This window comes from Callospermophilus lateralis, chromosome 14 (genome assembly GCF_048772815.1).
Source record: "Callospermophilus lateralis isolate mCalLat2 chromosome 14, mCalLat2.hap1, whole genome shotgun sequence".
In the NCBI taxonomy this organism is placed as follows: Eukaryota; Metazoa; Chordata; class Mammalia; order Rodentia; family Sciuridae; genus Callospermophilus; species Callospermophilus lateralis.
This window is the reverse complement of record NC_135318.1, coordinates 71,571,521-71,589,747: the sequence shown is the minus strand read 5'-3', so window position 1 is coordinate 71,589,747 and position 18,227 is coordinate 71,571,521. Positions and strand designations below refer to the sequence as shown.

General features: G+C 35.6%; 1 protein-coding gene across 1 annotated transcript in view; it reads right to left on the bottom strand.

Moving 5' to 3' along the window:
• Positions 1-18,227, bottom strand: part of Dnah6 (dynein axonemal heavy chain 6) — a 253,675-nt gene that overhangs the window by 93,313 nt on the left and 142,135 nt on the right. The window contains exons 41-45 of the mRNA XM_076832916.2: positions 14,191-14,322; positions 9,717-9,888; positions 7,364-7,510; positions 6,804-6,877; positions 5,086-5,240 (exon numbers count right to left, since the gene is read on the bottom strand). Coding sequence (XP_076689031.2) covers positions 5,086-5,240; positions 6,804-6,877; positions 7,364-7,510; positions 9,717-9,888; positions 14,191-14,322 — 680 coding nt within the window. The remainder of the gene's footprint in view (positions 1-5,085; positions 5,241-6,803; positions 6,878-7,363; positions 7,511-9,716; positions 9,889-14,190; positions 14,323-18,227) is intronic.

Below are 18,227 nucleotides of genomic sequence, written 5' to 3'. Positions count from 1 at the left end.
TGGGTTATGAGAATCTTAACCTAATCAGTGCATTAATTCCCTGATAAGGATTAACTGGGTGGTGACTGTAGGCAGGTAGGATATGGCTGGAGGAGTGGGTCCCTAGGGGTGTGTCTTTGGGGTATATACTCTGTCCTTTTTGAACAGATCTCTCTCTCTCTCTCTCTCTCTCTCTCTCTCTCTCTCTCTCTCTCTCTCTCTCTCTCCTTCCTGATTGTCCATGTCCTGAGCTGGTTTTCTCTGCCTCAATCTTCTGCCATGATAGAGTTGGACATCTATGAACTATGACCTCTGAATCCATGAGCCCACAAATAAACTTTCCTCCTATATTGTTCTTGTCAAGTCTTTTTGGTCATGCATGAAAAAGATGACCAAAACAGTAATTTTCCTGATTTTTTTCTCAGCAGATTCATTATTGGAGTGTAGGAATGAGACTGATTGATGTGTGTTGATCTTGTACCTTGATACTTTATTAAATTTGTTTATCAGCTCTAGAAGTCTTCTGGTGTTTTTTGGTTCCTTTAAATATAGGATCATGTCATCAGTAAACAGAAATAATTTGACCTCCCTTTTTTCTATTTGTGTTCCTTTAATTTCCTTCTCTTGCCTGATACTCTGGTTAGAGTTTCAAGGAATATATTGAATAGGAGTGGTGACAGTGGACATGCTTGCTTGTTTTTGGAGGAAGTGATTTTTCCCCATTCAGTATGATGTTGGACTTAGCTTTGTCATATATAGCCTTTACAGTGTTGAGGTAAGTTCCTTCTATCCCTAGTTTCTCCACTATTTTAAACATGAACGGGTGCTGTACTTTGTCAAATGCTTTTTTTCCCCGAATCTATTAGGATAATCATGTGATTCTTGTCTTTTAATTCTACTTATATGGTGAATTATATTAAGTGATTTCTATATGCCAAACCAACCTTGCATCCCTGAGATGAAACCCACTTGATCATGATACACTATATTTTTAATATGCTTTTTGTATGCAGTCTGCCAATATTTTATTAAGAATTTAATAAATTTTAAAATATTTAAAAATTTTTTTTAGTTGTAGATGGGCATAATACCTTTATTTTATTTACTTATTTTTATGTGGTGCTGAGGATCAAACCCAGTGCCTCAAACATGCTACTGCTCTACCACTGAGCTACAACCCCCAGCCCCTTATTAAGAATTTTTGATACTATGTTCTTCAAGGATATTGGTCTGAAGTTTTCTTTCCTTGATATCTTTGTCTGGTTTTGGTATCAGGGTGATACTGGCTTCATGGAATGAGTTTGGAAGAGTTTCCTCCTTTTCTATTTTGTGGAATAATTTGAGGAGAATTGGTATTAGTTCTCTGAAAGTTTGGTAGAACTCAGGTGAGAGAATCTGTCTGGTCTTGGGTTTTTCTTTGTTGGAAAGCTTTTGATGGATGCTTTAATTTTATTACTTAATATTGATCTGTTTAAGTTTTCCATATCCTTATGGTTCAATTTGGGCAGGACATATGTTTCTAGGAATTTGTCAGCATCTTCAACATTTCCAGTTTATTTGAATACAAATTTTCAAAATAGTTTCTAATGATCCTCTGGATTTCTGTAGTGTATATGGTGATATTTCATCCTTCACCTATAATTTGTTCATTTGAGTTTTCTCTCTTTGGTTTGGATAGTTTCACTAAAGGTTTATTAATATTGTTTATCATTTCAAGAACCAACTCTTTTTTTCATTGATCCTTTGTATTGTTTTTTTTTTAATTCTGAACTTCATTGATATCAGCTCTGATTTTAATAATTCCCTGTATTTCCCTGATTTTGGTGTTAGTTTGATCTTCTTTTTCTAGGACCTTGAGGTATAATGTTAGATTATTTATTTGGATCTTTCTATTATTTTAAGGTATGAGCTCAGTGCTAAACTTTCCTCTTAGATGTGATTTCATACTGCCCCAGAGGTTTTTATTTATTTTTATCTATCATTATTCTTATTTGTTAGAATTTTTTTATTTCTACTGATTTCTTCTGCTATCCATTTGTCATTCAAAAGTGTATTATCTAATCTCTAGGTGTTAGAGTAGTTTCTGTTTTATATATTGTCCTTTCTAATTTCACTCCATTATGATCTGATAGGATTCAAGGTATTATCTATTCTTTTCCAATATTATGGTCTATTTGATTTTTAATATTGATAAGGTTTGTTTTATATATGTAGGTGCACCACTGTTTGGGGCATAAATATTTAAAATCATTATATCTTCTTATTGAATGATTCCCTTAACTAGTATGAAGTGACCTTTTTTGTCTCTTTTGATTAATTTTGGCTTGAAGTCTACTTTGTCTATTATGAGAATAGCTTTGTCTAATAAGAGAATAGCTACTTGTTTATGGTACCATTTGCATGCTATATTTTTTTCTCATCCTTTCAACCTTCAGACTTTGGATGTCTTGACTATACGGTGAATCTCTTGCAAACAACATATTGTTGGGTCTTTTAAAAAATCCAATATGAATAGCTTGTATTTTAATAAAGGGATCCATTCTACCAACCTAGTAGTGTGGTGACAACTTTGGGAGTATGTAATAGGTAGAGATGAGATGACCTGGTGCATTTATACTTTGAAATCACAGGAGACTTTTATCCAAGTTACCCTAGACCAAAACACAAAACCCAAAAATGTCACCAACAAATTTAATGTGCTAAATTACTAAATATTTACTAATTACTTAATACCAATGCTTATAACATTTATTTCTAACCAGCAATAGATGTTTAAAACCTCTTACAAGTAGAAATGTATTTTCTCAGATTTTTAATTACTGATCTCTAGAAAAAAAAGCAACATGTCTAGGGTGTTTTGGATGCTTAAAAATCAAATTCCCACCATTCTACAATTGGTTTTTAAATTTCTCCTTATATTATTTCAAAAACGGAGTGGTTGGTAATTCTCTTTCACAAAAGTAAGAAAGATGATAGTAAAATAATGAAGCTGGATTTGCCTGTCATCTGGTGTATTCTCTAGGAAGGCTCTCAGACCAGAGTGCTCCTGCTGCTGATGGTATTGTTATTATTTGCAGACTTTGCCTGCCTGAGTATGGGAATAAAAGTTGTTAGGGGATAGTATGTGAGTTTATTGCCAGTTGTATCCTGACAACTCAATCAAATATATATATCCTAATGTAAGCTGTGAAGAATACAAATTCTTGAATAAGATTTAATTAAAGTATGGAAATGTAGGATAGGTGGAAGATTTATTTGCTTATGTGTTGTGTGAAAAAAATTCTGGGGACTGAATCATCAGTCTTAATAAGGAGTGTAGTTGACATGGAAAAAAACCAAAGCCTTTAAAATTTTTCTGCAGTAGTAGATCATGGAAAATCCTCTTCTCATTCATATTTTGAATTGCTTATTCCATAGAATATTATATTAAATGTGGGTATTGTCTTTTTAAGTGGAACATTGAAAATTTATAAAATACTTAGTATGTTAAAGGTTAGAAATACTTTCTAATGGGCAATTTGAAAGATCTAGGATAATTTTTCCTGGAGAAGATAAAGCTAAGAGGAACTTAGAAATAATTTTCAGACATTTGATGGTGCTGTTATGAAAAATAGTGGGCCCATTCTATTGTTTGCTAGCTAACAGCCTTCGACAATTTACCTAATATTATTCTCTATGGTGTACTGTACTGTCAAAAATTTGTTTTCCTTCACTAGTAACCACAAGAGATAATGATAAAATGAAAGTGCTAAGTGCTGGAGTGGCTAAAAAGACTACTGGATGTTTTCTCTGATATGCAGAAGCTAATTCAAAATAAGGAGGGCGGGGTAGGGGATAAAAAAGAAAAAAAAAGATCTTTCTTATGTACATATATGAATATACCACAGTGAATCTTACCATCATGTTGGTCTACAAGACACTAATTTAAAAAAGAACAATAAGTAAATAGCAGAAAGATCAGTAAAGTAGAGGGAAGGGAACAGGGGGTGGGAGGAAAAGGTGAAATACTGGGGACTGAATTAAAACAAATTATATTCCATGCTTTTATAATTATGCCAAAATGAATTCTATTGTCATGTATAACTAAAAAGAACCAATAAAAAAGACCACTGGAACATTCTCTGAGTCTTATTTGCAAAGAGATTATAATAACAAGTTAAGGAGAGGTGTTTTGAAAGTTAAATGAGATGCTCCATATCAAGGTTTTACATATACACTGAGTACCATTATTATTATTGCTCCATAGGATGAAACTGATACCAGAAGTCATAGGAAATAAAAGTTGGCTTGTACTGGAAGGGTCATTTTTAACATGAAGAATTGTCCAATCTATGATCAGGGTTCAATTTGTTTTGCTACAATCTTGAACCCCTTCTTTCTTTAGGCATGCATACAATTAGCTTTGGTTATTTTTTATATGCATCTGTAAACCACCTCAGGTCCTTTTTGTAACAAGATAGAACACATAAAAACAAAATTAATCTATTGATATATAGCAAAAGTGATCGCTTCTGAATTACACAGAAATTTCATGTTATATTTATTTAAAATACCTTCTAAATTATATTGCTAATTGCTAAAAGACTTTAGTATGCTTAGCAATTTAAAGAGTTTTATACAACTTAATTTTTATTTTTTTAAAAGAGAGAGAGAGAGAGAGAGAGAGAGAGAGAGAGAGAATTTTAATATTTATTTTTTAGATTTCAGCAGACACAACATCTTTCTTTGTATGTGGTGCTGAGGATTGAACCTGGGCCGCACGCATGCCAGGCAAGCGCGCTACCACTTGAGACACATCCCCAGCCCCAATTTTTATTTTTTAATGCATAAGAAATAAAATCAAGGGGGGAGGGGGGATAGTAGAGGATAGGAAAGGCAGCAGAATACAACAGACACTAGTATGGCAATATGTAAATCAATGGATGTGTAACTGATGTGATTCTGCAATCTGTATACGGGGTAAAAATGGGAGTTCATATCCCACTGGAATCAAAGTGTGAAATATGATATATCAAGAACTATGTAATGTTTTGAACAACCAACAATAAAAATTAATAAAAAAAAGAAATAAAATCAATGCATAATTGGCACCTGATTGCATTATACCTTGAAACATGTTCTATAGCATCCTGGAAAAACACCAACTTTACTTCTTTGGGGTTTATAAGGTTATAATCATCAAGATAATCCTGTAGAACATTTGCAATTTTCTCCATATCAGGCATATCATCATAAATCCGATCAGCTCTATCTGCTCCAAACTATAAGATGAGAGATGGGAGAAAAATCAAGTTGGATCAATTATGTAAGTGTACAAGATATGCATAATATGGGAAATCCATTTAACTTATTCAAGTGTTACATTTCAATTTCAATAATCTTTGCAATAAAATAAACACACAAACTTAGAATAGAGTTTTAATTTTTCATATAATCCCACGCTCTGGTTCCATACTTTCGCTTTTAGTCTACTGATATTAGAAAAGCTAACTAGTTGAAAATCATGGCAGATTGTTATCGTATAAACAATCATGAGGCAACTACATGTAGTTTTTACACAGCAGTCATCTAGAGTTATAAAAATTGTTGAGAATAAAAAATCAGATGTAACTACAGGGAACTGAGTCCCTCTTTGAAATTATTGAGACTGTCTTTTCTCTGCTGTAGCAACTTCCCTGGGGACACTTTTGATTTTACTAAAATTATCTAGGCAATGCAAGAGCCTATCTCTTCTTTTTCCTTTGCTTTATTCCCTCAAGATAATATCATCACCACAAACACTTAGGAAATACAATCTTTGGAAACAAACCTTGGATTTTATTTTTAATGACAAATTTAAAAAGATGTATTTCACACAAATAGATTATCTTTTTTTTTTTAATCTTTCAGGTGATAACCATCCTGACAGTTATCTGGAGGGGTGTTCAGAGTGATGAGGTAATGGACACATAATATAAAGAGCTTGTTCATTGTTGAACCAGTATTAATTGAAGCATGCTATGTATCTAGGTCTACATAGAAAGCTGGGGACTTAGGGAGAACAGTGCCCTCTTGGAGAGACACTGAGAATGTGTTACCTGATCAAGAATCAACTTGGTAAAAGAAAATGGCGGTCTGTCAAGGAAGGTGTGGTGGTTAGATGGAATATATATTTTAGGAAGTCCCAATGGGCAAAATCAGGAACAAGTATAAATATTATTTGTACATGGGGGGAATAGACTTGAGAAGCTTATAAGGAAATAAAGGAAGTTAATACAAGGGAAAGTTTGCTACTAAACAGGTGGCCCTGGAATAATAGGACAATTCTGTTTACTAATCTACCTTCCATCACTGAAAGCATTTAAGTAGGGCTGAACAGCTTCCTAGAATTCAATAGGGATTCCAGTTCTGAGACTGATTAAGTTTCCTAAGATTGCAGTTGAGACTAAACTTCCCTACTTTCCTCCACATCAAATTATCGAATGACTCTCTAATTCAAACTATTAACAAAAGAACATAGGTAGATCAAAGGTCAGCAAACTTTTTCTTTAAAGGGTCACAGGTCTTCTGGTTTCTGTGGCTTCTACTGCACTTTGCTCACAATGTATAAAAGGATTCATATAAAGTGTACACAAACAAGCAGCTATGACTGTGTTCTGATAAAACTCTGTCTACAGAAATAGGCAGCAGATGGATTTGACTTATGGGGACCATAATTTGTACACACTTGGCCTAGATATTTGATCTTCATAGATGTAAACTTCTTACAGAACATGAATCTGAATTGAAAAATAGTGAATGCTTTATAACCTTCAAATGTATTCAAGACAATACAATATACTTGCCTTAATGAAATCTCCAAATATGATGGGCTTAACCAAAAAATATTCTAGGCCTATTGCAATGCCAAAATGTTTGTCTGTTAAAAAGCAAAAACAATTTTGATATAATGAAAAGCTTGAATGTAGTATTTTAATAAAAAGATATAATTAAACTAAAAGTCTTAGTGTGAATGTCAACATTAACATCATGTCACTTTAGTTTGTTTGATCATTTCCCAGATTTAAGACTAAGAATATATAATAACTTTTAAAATAACTTTTGCTAAATAATAAATATTGCATATTTATTAAGAAGTACTTTATAATTATCCTGGCATCTTATCAGACAAATACTGTTTCTCTTACTTCCCTTCCTATACTTAAAAAGTCTCTATTGAATTAAATAGAGTAGCCCTTCCTTAATTTCAATAAAATTATTTTAGAATATTTCATATGTTTGAGTTATCAAATAATGTTTTCTCATGAGTACCTAAAATTCATAAATCCATTTTAATTTTCATTTATAAAAATCAAATTGCTTTTCTGCTAAAAAAAAGAATAGCAAAATAAAGATTTATATTTACTGGCCATTTCTGTTAAAATAACGTAGAAATAGTGTTTATCTTCATTATTAATCAAACGATCATGGAAGACTCTTTGACATTCATGGCAAAAGAGTCTAAATATCTGCATTTCTTCTCTTATTGTTCCTGAGTCACACTGGAGGATACCTGTTTTGTAAGAAGAAAAAAAAAAAAAGAAAAGAAAATTCTACATTTGTGGTATCTCTAATAATAGTTTAATTAACTAGGAAATCCTGAAGTCCAAATTTACCCAAACATTAGCAGAAATGAATGCTTCCCCAGTGGATACATACATATAATAATGGTGAACTCATTTTCTTGGAAGCAAAACTGGGATATGTTATGTGACAAATTTTTTTTTTCCTTTTCCCCATTTCTTTCTTTAACTCAACATGTGGGCAGTGGGCAGTACGCCAAATGAGAAAGGTTATATTTCTTTCTTCTTAAAATTTACTTATTGGTTATTTTTAGTTATACATGTCAGGAGAATTCATTTTGATATAATTATATAAGCATGGAATATATCTTATTCTAGTTAGGATCCATTATTGTCGATATACATAATGGTGTGATTCACTGTGTTGTTTTCATATATGTACATAGGATAATTGTGTCAGATTTCCTTTTCCTATTCCTCCTCCCTACCCTCCATTCCTCATTGTCTAATCTACTGGAAAGCATTATGGAGGTTCCTCAAAAAAACTTGAAATAGAGCCACTATTTGACCCAGCTATCCCATTGCTTGGTATACATCCAAAGCATTTAAAATCAGCTCCCTACAGTGATGCAGCCACATCAATATTTATAGCAGCTCAATTCACAATAGTTAAGCTATGGAACCAACTTAGGTGCCCTTCAACAGATGAATGTATAAAGAAATTGTGATATATGTATGCAATGGAGTATTACTCAGCCAAGGAAGAATGAATTTATAACATTTGTCAGTAAATTGTTGGATTTGGAGACTATCATGCTAAGTGAAATAAACCAGTCCCCAAAAGCCAACGTTATCAACCTTATCAAACTTTTATCATGATGTTTATACTGTTTTCAAAACATCAATTCCCTCTTTCTTCCCCAATGTTAAATTCTCACCAAATGCTAATAGCTGCTACTCAAATGACTGAGTACACTTAGTTACCACAAAAGCAGTGATATATAGCACTGTCTGGAAATGTTTCTGCATGGTTTCTCACACTGTGCAGATGAGGCAAGGACACAATATACCATGTACACAGTTGCACCAGAGTGTGTACCACACACAACATAGTAAGTACTGTCCACATTGCCTTGCAATACAAGGAATTTCTGGAGATAATAATTCTTTATCTAAATTCTTTGCATCTAAAGTTTGTGTGTGTTTGAAATGTGTATTTCTTGAAGTGCTTAAAGTTTTAATAATTTTCAGTTAATATTTATAGAAATAAGGGAATTTCTAGGAAATTTTAATGAGAATAAGCAGAAAAATATTAAAAATTGGAAATTTCTGGATACTTTGATGTACGATCACTGGAGATAAAATGAGCCCTAAATTTTGAAGCTCAGAAGTTATCTACAAAACAGAAATAGAAAGGCAATGAGGGAGGCCAATAAATAAATGACTAGATTAGACAACGTCTGAGGACCAGAAAGTGAGTTTGAAGAAGTTCACCAAAGAAACAAAGCCACATTCTACAATTTTCTGGGGGGAAAAATGGGTTTTTAAACCCCTGGATAAAACTGCTAGTATAGAGGGGAAGATTTTTAGGAGAGGAGGAAGAAAACAAGTTAAGTTATCCTAGAGGGAGTAAGTGGGATAGTGAAGTGAGACCGTTTTTTGAGGAGTCTTTCTAAAAGGAGAAAATAAATAAAGGGATGATATCAGGGATAAATGGAGCCTAAGGAAAATTAAATTTTTAAGATAAGAAGTATGACAGCATGGTTTTTTTGCAATATTGTTAGGAATGACCCAATAGATAAGAAATTTATAAGAGCAAAATCCTGCAAGAGGGGATAAGATTCAGTGTCAGAGGGTGGCACCTGATACGAACAGGGGACAGCTCAGCACAGGGAAGGAAGATGCAGGTTGTCTGAGAGATTTGGAAGATGAGGCAGCTCTGGTCTGATTGTTTCCATTTCTTTTCAGTAAAAGATCATGAGTTGGGAGTGAGAAATGGGAGAGATATTGGTGGTTTGAAAAAGCTATAAAGTTTTCAGCCTGGGGTGGGGGTAAAGGGTGACCTGTATGAGGACATGCTATGGGATTTCTAGGCGAGTCACAGACACTTGGGTACACACAATTTTAATAAGAGAGTTTACGCCAAAGAACATGAAGGGAGGGTGCAAATCAGAGAGTGAGGGTTTAATACACTACCTTGCACACATTTGGATAAATCCCTCAAATTAAAGACATAGTGGGACTTGGCTGGTGTTGGCAGGAGATCAATACTCATTCTGTTATAAATCTCAACTGAAGCTTCTACGATGCTTGATGCGGTTTGCTTTACAGCTTGTGGAAACTCAAGTAGGAAGCCATTTAAGATGGCCTAGAACCAGAAACATGAGAGGGTTGCATTTTTTAAATCAAATATTTTTCAAATTACTCTAGATATGATCCTGTTTTCTAATAATAACTATAAAACCAAATTCTAACACAAAGACACTTGAATGTCAAAGCTCTTCCATTCATTTCAGAATTTGATCCCAAGAAGGGGCCCATTTTTGTCTTCTGTGACTGGGTTGCTTGAGCAACATTCATAAAAATCTTTTTGAATTTACCATGACCCTACTCTCAGGTCATTTAGACTTCTGCTCACTGTGAGTCCAGAGGGTCTTCACTGAAAAGAAATAAACTCATCTGGAAATGAACTGTCTTCTCTCTCATTTTTATGGGTGAATGACCAGCAAGCCCATAGGTTTCATTTTCATGTGTATTTAAAGGGTGACTTGTATAGACTCCCTTGCCTCTCATCCCTACCTCAGTAAGCGGCCTTGCCCTGGTTCACTCAGATCAGGAGCTTGGAAGATCATTTTGAAACCTCCCTGATTCTACCTCTGACAATCTTGAATTCATTTCTTGAATCTGTATCCTTCGGTTTTGTATGACACCACCCCATTGTACCTTTTGCTCTTCCATCTGGACTCCTTTCCTTCTTCTTTCATTCATTGGCCTCTTCACTTCTACTTTCCTCTCTCTTTAATGATACAAATCCCATCTTCTGATGTTCACTATCCCCCAACGTCCCTATTTTACTCCTCTGTCCCTATTGCTCACTATGTCCCAACAACACTGGCCTTAACAGCCCATACTCCTTCCTCCCTTAGGTTTCCACACTTGCTGTGCCTCCCTCCCAATACCCACTCCCACATGGCTCTCTCTTGCAGGTGCTTTCTCAACCTTCATATTTTTGGTTCCATGTCATCTCTTCAGAGAGGCGTTCACTGACCACCCAATTTAAAATAAGTTCTCCTATCAGTCTCTCTGACTTTCTCACACATAAATTGGCACAGTATGAAAGCCTAACTAGTCTCTAACCCACAGTTGCTCAGGAAAGCCATTATAGTTTTTAAATAGATAAATTTTCATCACCATTAATCTTGAAGTTACTCACAAGAGAAGCTTTCAGAATGCCTATTAATGGTTATGAATTATTTCTTACGATTTCATATTTGGGTCTCATATATGAGATTGTTAAAAATAAACCAAAGTTCAGTGGGCTTCTTGCTGAATATTAGTTTCAGTAGCTTAAAAGGACTATCTGTCTTTTTGAGGTATTTCCCTTGTGAATCCCAAATGAGTTTACCATTCTCCACATGGCCAGTGTTTTGAGTAGAAGCATCCCAAACCCAATCTTTAAATTTGGTGATAATATGCAGCTGTATGTGTGTAATGGAGAATAGACAAATTGGAATATATGTATATATACAAATAAAATTTACATTACAAATATAAGAAAAGTTTCAGCCTAACTGTTCTCTATCACACAGTTTTTAACATATATATTAGTAACTATATTTATCTGTATATTTCATTCATTTTTTATTATCTTTCTCCATGATGGAAGATCTATGAAGACAGAATGATATCTGTTTTGTTCAAAATAATACACTGCCATCTGACACATGATAAGTGCTCAACAAACATTTTCAATGAGTGAACTTATAGCTATTAAACTGGTATTCATAAATTAAAAGTAGCAGGTTATTACAGAAGTTATTGAAAACCATAGCTTGGTATTCTACTTGTGGTTTACACAATTTGCTTGACAGTTTTGTAGAGCTCCTATTAAGGATATGCACACAAAATAGAGCCATAGTTCTCACAGTTGGGGAAAGAAGCTTTGGTAAGAGGATATTATTAGTATTTTATAGAACTGATCATGGTTTTCAACTACTTGTTATGAATTTGTTTTAAAATGCTTGTTATGGTTTGAATATAAGGTGTCTGCCAAAAGCTTAGGAGACAATGTAGCAATGATCAGAGGTGAAATGATTAGATTACGAGAGCTGTAACAACCCAATCAGTGGATTAATCCGTTTGATGGATTAGTAATATCACTATACTGGGTAGTAACTGTAAAGAGGTAGGGTATGGCTAGAGGAAGTAGGTCACTACAGGCATGCCTCTGGGGTTTATATTTTGTCTGGCACCTCACTTTCTCTCTGCTTCTGGGTTGCAAGAAGTTGAGCAACTTTCCTCTGTCTTGCCTTTGTCTATCATGTTCTGCATTACCCCAGGCCCACAGAAATGGAGTCTGCTATCAATGGACTGAAACCTCTGGAATTATGAACCAAAATAAACTTTTCCTCCTCAAAGTTATTCTGGTCAGGTATTTTGGTCATAGTGACGTAAAACTGACTGATATTCCACTGTTAAATATTTCTAACTAGAAATGACATTTAATTTGGTGGCAATTTCATCAATTTAACTTGTGTATTGTTTAGTTTGCCCTTATAATATCTAGGGACACTTATTCTAGCATATAAACTTCCAATAAATAGACACTCGAGTGTATGTGAATGTGGCTCAAAATCTGTGCAAATCTTGACCTATCATTAGTGATATGCCCCCTGCATATATGCAACATTCAACAAACTTGCAAAAGAGAATTAAAGAAAGCACTTTAATATCATTGCTTAAAAATAATAGGCAATTAAAAACATTATATATATTACATTACAAATTATAAACTTTTATATATAGCATATGTATATACTATTTAGACCCATAGACCTCTTTTATACAGAAATAAATCAATTTTTATTATATACGTTGCTAATAAATTTAACTTATTTATTGTCCTGTTCTTAAGTTCTTGGCTAATCCCAGGTCCTTCTACTGTCATTCAATGACAAAGGATAGGGAGCGATGGCTGTGAACTCTTGGGTCTAACTTAGACAGATTGTGATTAAAGTTTGAGATCCATGGGCCTATAGCAAGTCCCTGTTTTCTACAAGTAAAATATCTTGCTTTGGTAAGGAGGGAAGTATGTGTCCTATTTAAATCCAGTACCTGCCAGTATTTCCCAGAATCTCTGTTTTACTGCCTTTCTATTTCTACCCACACAAGGTATGAGTTTTAATTATAAGTCTGTAAATCACAGTGAGAAGCAGCAGCTTCATCCCAGTCTGTTTTCAGCTGTGAGGTTCTTGCTGGATGATGTTTTCATGAGTGACATATTTGTTTAGATATGTTAATTATAAGCAATAAGTTCCCATCCTTTCACAGTCTAAAGATTCTCCAAAAACTTTTACCTATCACTTTGGCATTAGCTTTTAACTTACTGGAATTAATTCAAATATAAAAATTAAATTCAAATTAAAAATAATTTCCCATGAATGTAAGCTATGTCAGTGTGAATTAAAAAAATCATCTGCATGTTCTAAAGAATATACTTGCTGGCTCTTCTCCCTTTTCTCCTCTAAGACAGCCTCCATTGGAAGAAGAGGCCTATGCTGGTAAATGTAGAGGCTCATATAATTCTGGCATCATTGAACAATTACTGACAAAGTCAGTTTCTCCAGACTAGTCACCTAAACTGTCTTATTTGACCTGCATGCCCATTTTCTGTTTCCTGCTTCTGTGATTGCATTCACCTAAGTACCATCTGTTCCTGGGATCTCTTCCTCCTTGATAATTCCCATCTTTCTCCAAGACCCAGCTTACAATCTATCTTCTCGAGGCCCTTGGCTTGTTGGTTATGGCACGCTGTAGTCATACTGCTTTATGTTCTCTCATCATTCTGTTTAATATAATATTTCATATTTATTGAACATTTTTGTTGAACACTTGCAGGTTAGATACCATTATTTTATCCATTTAAAAGACAAGGAAGTAACCCTATAGGGAAAATAGTACTGGTTTCCACCCAGGAATATGGGTTATTGTTAGTAGTGGCAGTGGGAGAAGTGATGAATTCTTAGTGTGTTGAGCTTGACCACCCTAGCATTCTAGGGTGTCATGTGCTGCATTTGATGCAAATGGACTCTTATATACCTGAAGGTAAGGTCTGAGATGTGCATACAAGTGAGGGCTAGCCAGTAGGCAGACCTGCTAACTGTATAGAGTGCTAAGGGGAAGAAGCCTAAGACACAACCTTCCTTATGGGTAGAAGTCATGTTTGGACAATTATTTTGCATTCCTAAAACTTATCTCTGAGGCTGTAAACACAGAAGGTAGAGATTCAAACATCTTCTAACTATTCTCCAGGTGTCCATAGCTACTAGTTTTCTGCTCAAAAAAAGGTCCCTAGAAATATGGGCTCCCTAGAAATATGGTAGGTCACTTTGTGGGAGCCCAGGACATGTTTTATTTTTCTTCTATTGTCTACGTTTAAATTCATACTCACATAAAAAATATGTTTCAGACTGTGCTCTGAGGGCATCGGGAGGCACAGCATGCTGAAGTGTCGGATGAAACGAGGGGTCACAGGATTGCGACCACCTCCTGGAGGTGCACATGCTGATACGATTGTTACATCCTACAGAGAGAGAAATTCACTTGGGTCACCCAGCCACAGAAAGAGATGAGATATGCCCTTCCCAATGGCAGACAAAGAACCAGAATTTTATGAGGACCTGCCATGAGCCAGAATTGCATTAAATTTTTGTACACATTAAATGACTTAATCCTCATGGACACCTCAGGAGGTCACTGTTCTTATTCTCATTTCATGTATGAAAATAAGACCCAAAGTCCTGGATTGTTAAATACATTTTTAAGATCAAACAAGGAATTGGCAGGAGCAGAGCTGCATTTTGAAAAGGTTATTTGGGATGTCTGCAGACTGGGGAACAGAGTGTAAGTATGTGAAGACCAGCAACTGTGCCAGTTTAAATCTCCCAATATCCCTATGAGATGGACAGTGTTGATTTCAATATTCCAGAAGAGAGTGGGCTTGTCTTTAGATAATGGCCATGGAGATGAAAAGACATAAGTGATTATAGAAATATGTATAATGAATAGTCTATATGTTAGAGGAAAATTCTAGAATTTGGGCTGTGTCTTCCTTCCTCTTGGGTGAATAACTCTATTATACTATCTTAATAACCTATTTTATAAGGATGCTGGGAGGATTAAATGGGAGCCACTGAGAACAGTGCTTGGTATAATTTGCCTTTGTGGGTAAAACGCAAGTCACTCTAGACATGCCCACTTTCCAGAACAGAAAGGCAGTCAACCTAAGCTGCCTTTCTCCCTCTGAGTCCACACCCCAGGAGACCTGCTGATCTTCCTCCTAAAACCTGCTGGTTGTACACTTCATCATCACATTGAGGACCTGACCCTCATCTCTTCTGCTATTAGTACTGTAGTTCCTCTGGTCTTACTTCCTCTCTAGCCCATCCCTTCCCTATATCATTTTCCTCAAGACTCGCTATCATATACAGGATAAATCTATATGCCTCATCATGGGGCCAGAGCTTTCTGGGATGTAACTTCTGTATCTCCTGCTGCTTTGGGGCTCACATTTCATACCACTATGATACCCCACATTCCCTGCTTCTGAGATATAAAATGATGCCTTTCTTTGCTCTGACTTGCTCTGACTATAAAACCCAACTCCAAGATCTCCTCTTTTGGGAAGGCTTCTCTCATCCTCAATCCAAACCTCTGTCTCTCCCATGTCTTTTGCCCTGAACTGTAAATACCTGCCCATTTTCCAAAGCTGAATTCTCTTGGGGGTGAGGACTGTCTTACTTGCCTATGAATTTCCCAACTCAACCATGGCAAGAACTCAATATAAATTGAATGAATTGCATTACACATTTAAGAAATACCAAGGCCTTGTTATAGGCTGAATTATGTCTTCTAGCCCCAAATAATATGCTGAAATTCTAATTCTCAGTACCTTAGAATATGACCATATTTAGAGATAGGGTACACAAAGATGATGAAGATAAAATGATGTAATTAGAATGAGCCCTACTCCAATATAATTGGTGTTCTTATAAGAAGAGATTTGAACACAGAGGGCAGTCCATTGTTATGATTTTAATATGGTTTGATCCATAACTCATGTTGGGGTTTAACCCCCATTTTGAGGTATTAAGAGAATGGAAACTTAATACAACTATGGTATTTAGGGTAAGAAATTGGGAGATGATGAAGATTAGATAAAATCATCAGGGTGAAACCTTCCCTTTTGAATACTGGTGGCTTTATAAGAACAGGGAAAGAGGCAAGAAGATACACACACATGTTCTCCGTGCCTTGTTATGTGATGCTTTGCACTGCCCAGTACTCTGAAGCAAGAAGCTATCACAGAGGAAACCACTCAATTAGGGACCCAAATCATAAGCCAAAACTAATTATTTTTATTTATAACTTACTATTAGTGATATAGTGTTATCAGCAACATAAAATGGCCAAACACTGAAAATTAGTAAGTACCAAGAAGTGAGACTGCTGCCAATAATGAATATCTGAAAATGTGCAATCAGCTTTGGGATTGAATAATGAGTATAGGTAGAAAAGTTGGAGAAGTTGACTAGAAAAACTTAGAGTTCTGTAAATGGAGCATGATAGGTGATTCTTGTGAGGGCTCAAGAAATGAGGAGACAGGGAAATAGTCTCAGATGAAAATGATGATCCTATTGAAAATCTGAGTAAAAGTCATCATTGCAAAAAATTTGGCTGAACTATGTCTATGTCCCAGAGTTTTATGGCAGTTCAAATTTAAGAATGATGAAAAACTGGTGGAGAATATTTTAAGTAATATATAGAAGGACTATTTAAGGCTGTTTTTAGTGTAATTCAAGGGCAAAAGGAAACAATGGAAAGATTTGAAAATTTGCAGCTTGATCAGGGAAAGAATAAAGAAAAAAATCTGAAAGAATGTGGATGAGAAAACATTTGCTAAGATTAGCAGGGATATCAGTTGTTAAGAGATAAGAAAAGGACCTAGAAAACATCTCAGAAGTCTATAGGACTGCCTCTCCCATCACAGGCCCAGAAGCTTTCTAGACTTGGTTGAAGTAGGAGCCCCAGGTACTATTCATGGGCTGCTCAGGGACTCTACAGGATTATGTTCCTTGTTTTCCAGAAAAACACCCCACAGACACTGCTGGTTCAAGTAGGTCCAGACACTTCTTAGCACATGGCAGACCTTGGCAGCATTCACGCAGTGCTTATGCACAGAATGAAAGAGTAATGGGGTCATGGCAGCTTCCACCAAGATGTCAAAGAAAGTCAGGGAAGCCAGGCAAAAGTTTGCTGTGAGGGGAGCCACCACAGAGAGTTGCCAGTGGAGCAATGCTTAATGAAGCCATGGGAGTGGAGCCTCAGCTGAGACACCAGGAAGTTAATAGCTACGAGCAGTGTGCAATACCAGCTTAGGTAAGCTGTGGCCATCAACTTGAAGCCCAAGAAAGCAACTAAGTGGGACAAAACCAGCAAATTGTGTGTCTGGGGCTTCCTGAAGCTTTGCAGCCCCATGGTATACACAGGATGCCAGAATTGAAGGCAGTAAGATTTAATGCCAGCCCTGCTAGGTTTCAGACTTGCTTTGGGATGATTACTCCTTCCTTTCAGAATGGAAATGTATACTGTGTTCCTATCCCACCTTTGTAGACAGCTTTGGTTTTACAGACTCACAGCTGGAAGCAGTTTGCATTGAATCTCAGATGAGAATTTGGGCTTGTGATTAATGCTGGAATGAGTTAAGGTTCTGGGATTTTTTGGGTGGAATGAATTATTAGAATGATGTATATAAGAAGGACTTGAGTTTCAGGGGCCAGACAAGAAATGCAATGGTTTGAATATCGTATTTTTCTACCAAAACTCATGTTGGAAGTTTTCCCCCACTATAAGGAATTAAAAGGGCAGAAATTCAATCTAACTATGATGTTTAGATGTGGGCCTTTTGGGAGGTGATTAGAAGCAGATAATGCAAAGGGTGGAGCCCACATGATTGAATATTTGTGGCTTTATAAGAAGAGGGGGAAGAGAGATGACACACACATGTATTCCCTGTGTCATGCTAAAGCGATGCCCTGCACTGTCCCAGGACTCTGCCATTAAGAAGGCCATCACTAGATACGGCCCCTTACCTCTGAATCAGAGCCATGAGCCAAAATAAACCTCTTTTCTTAAGAACTTACCCAATCTGTGGTATTGTTATAAGCAACAGAAAGCAAATTAATATACCCATGGAGAGCCACAGGGGGAAGTTGGCCATTTACTAGTTAAGGATGGAGGTTTCAGAAGAAATTGATCCTGCTGATACCTTGACTTTGGACTTCCTGTCTTCAGAATTATGAGAAAATAGGTTGTTTATACTACCCAGTCTGTGGTTTGTTATGGCAATTATATAAAATTAATGTACCACATATTTCCTTGCCATTTAAATTTGAATATATTAATTAATGATTTAAAACCTAAAGTAAC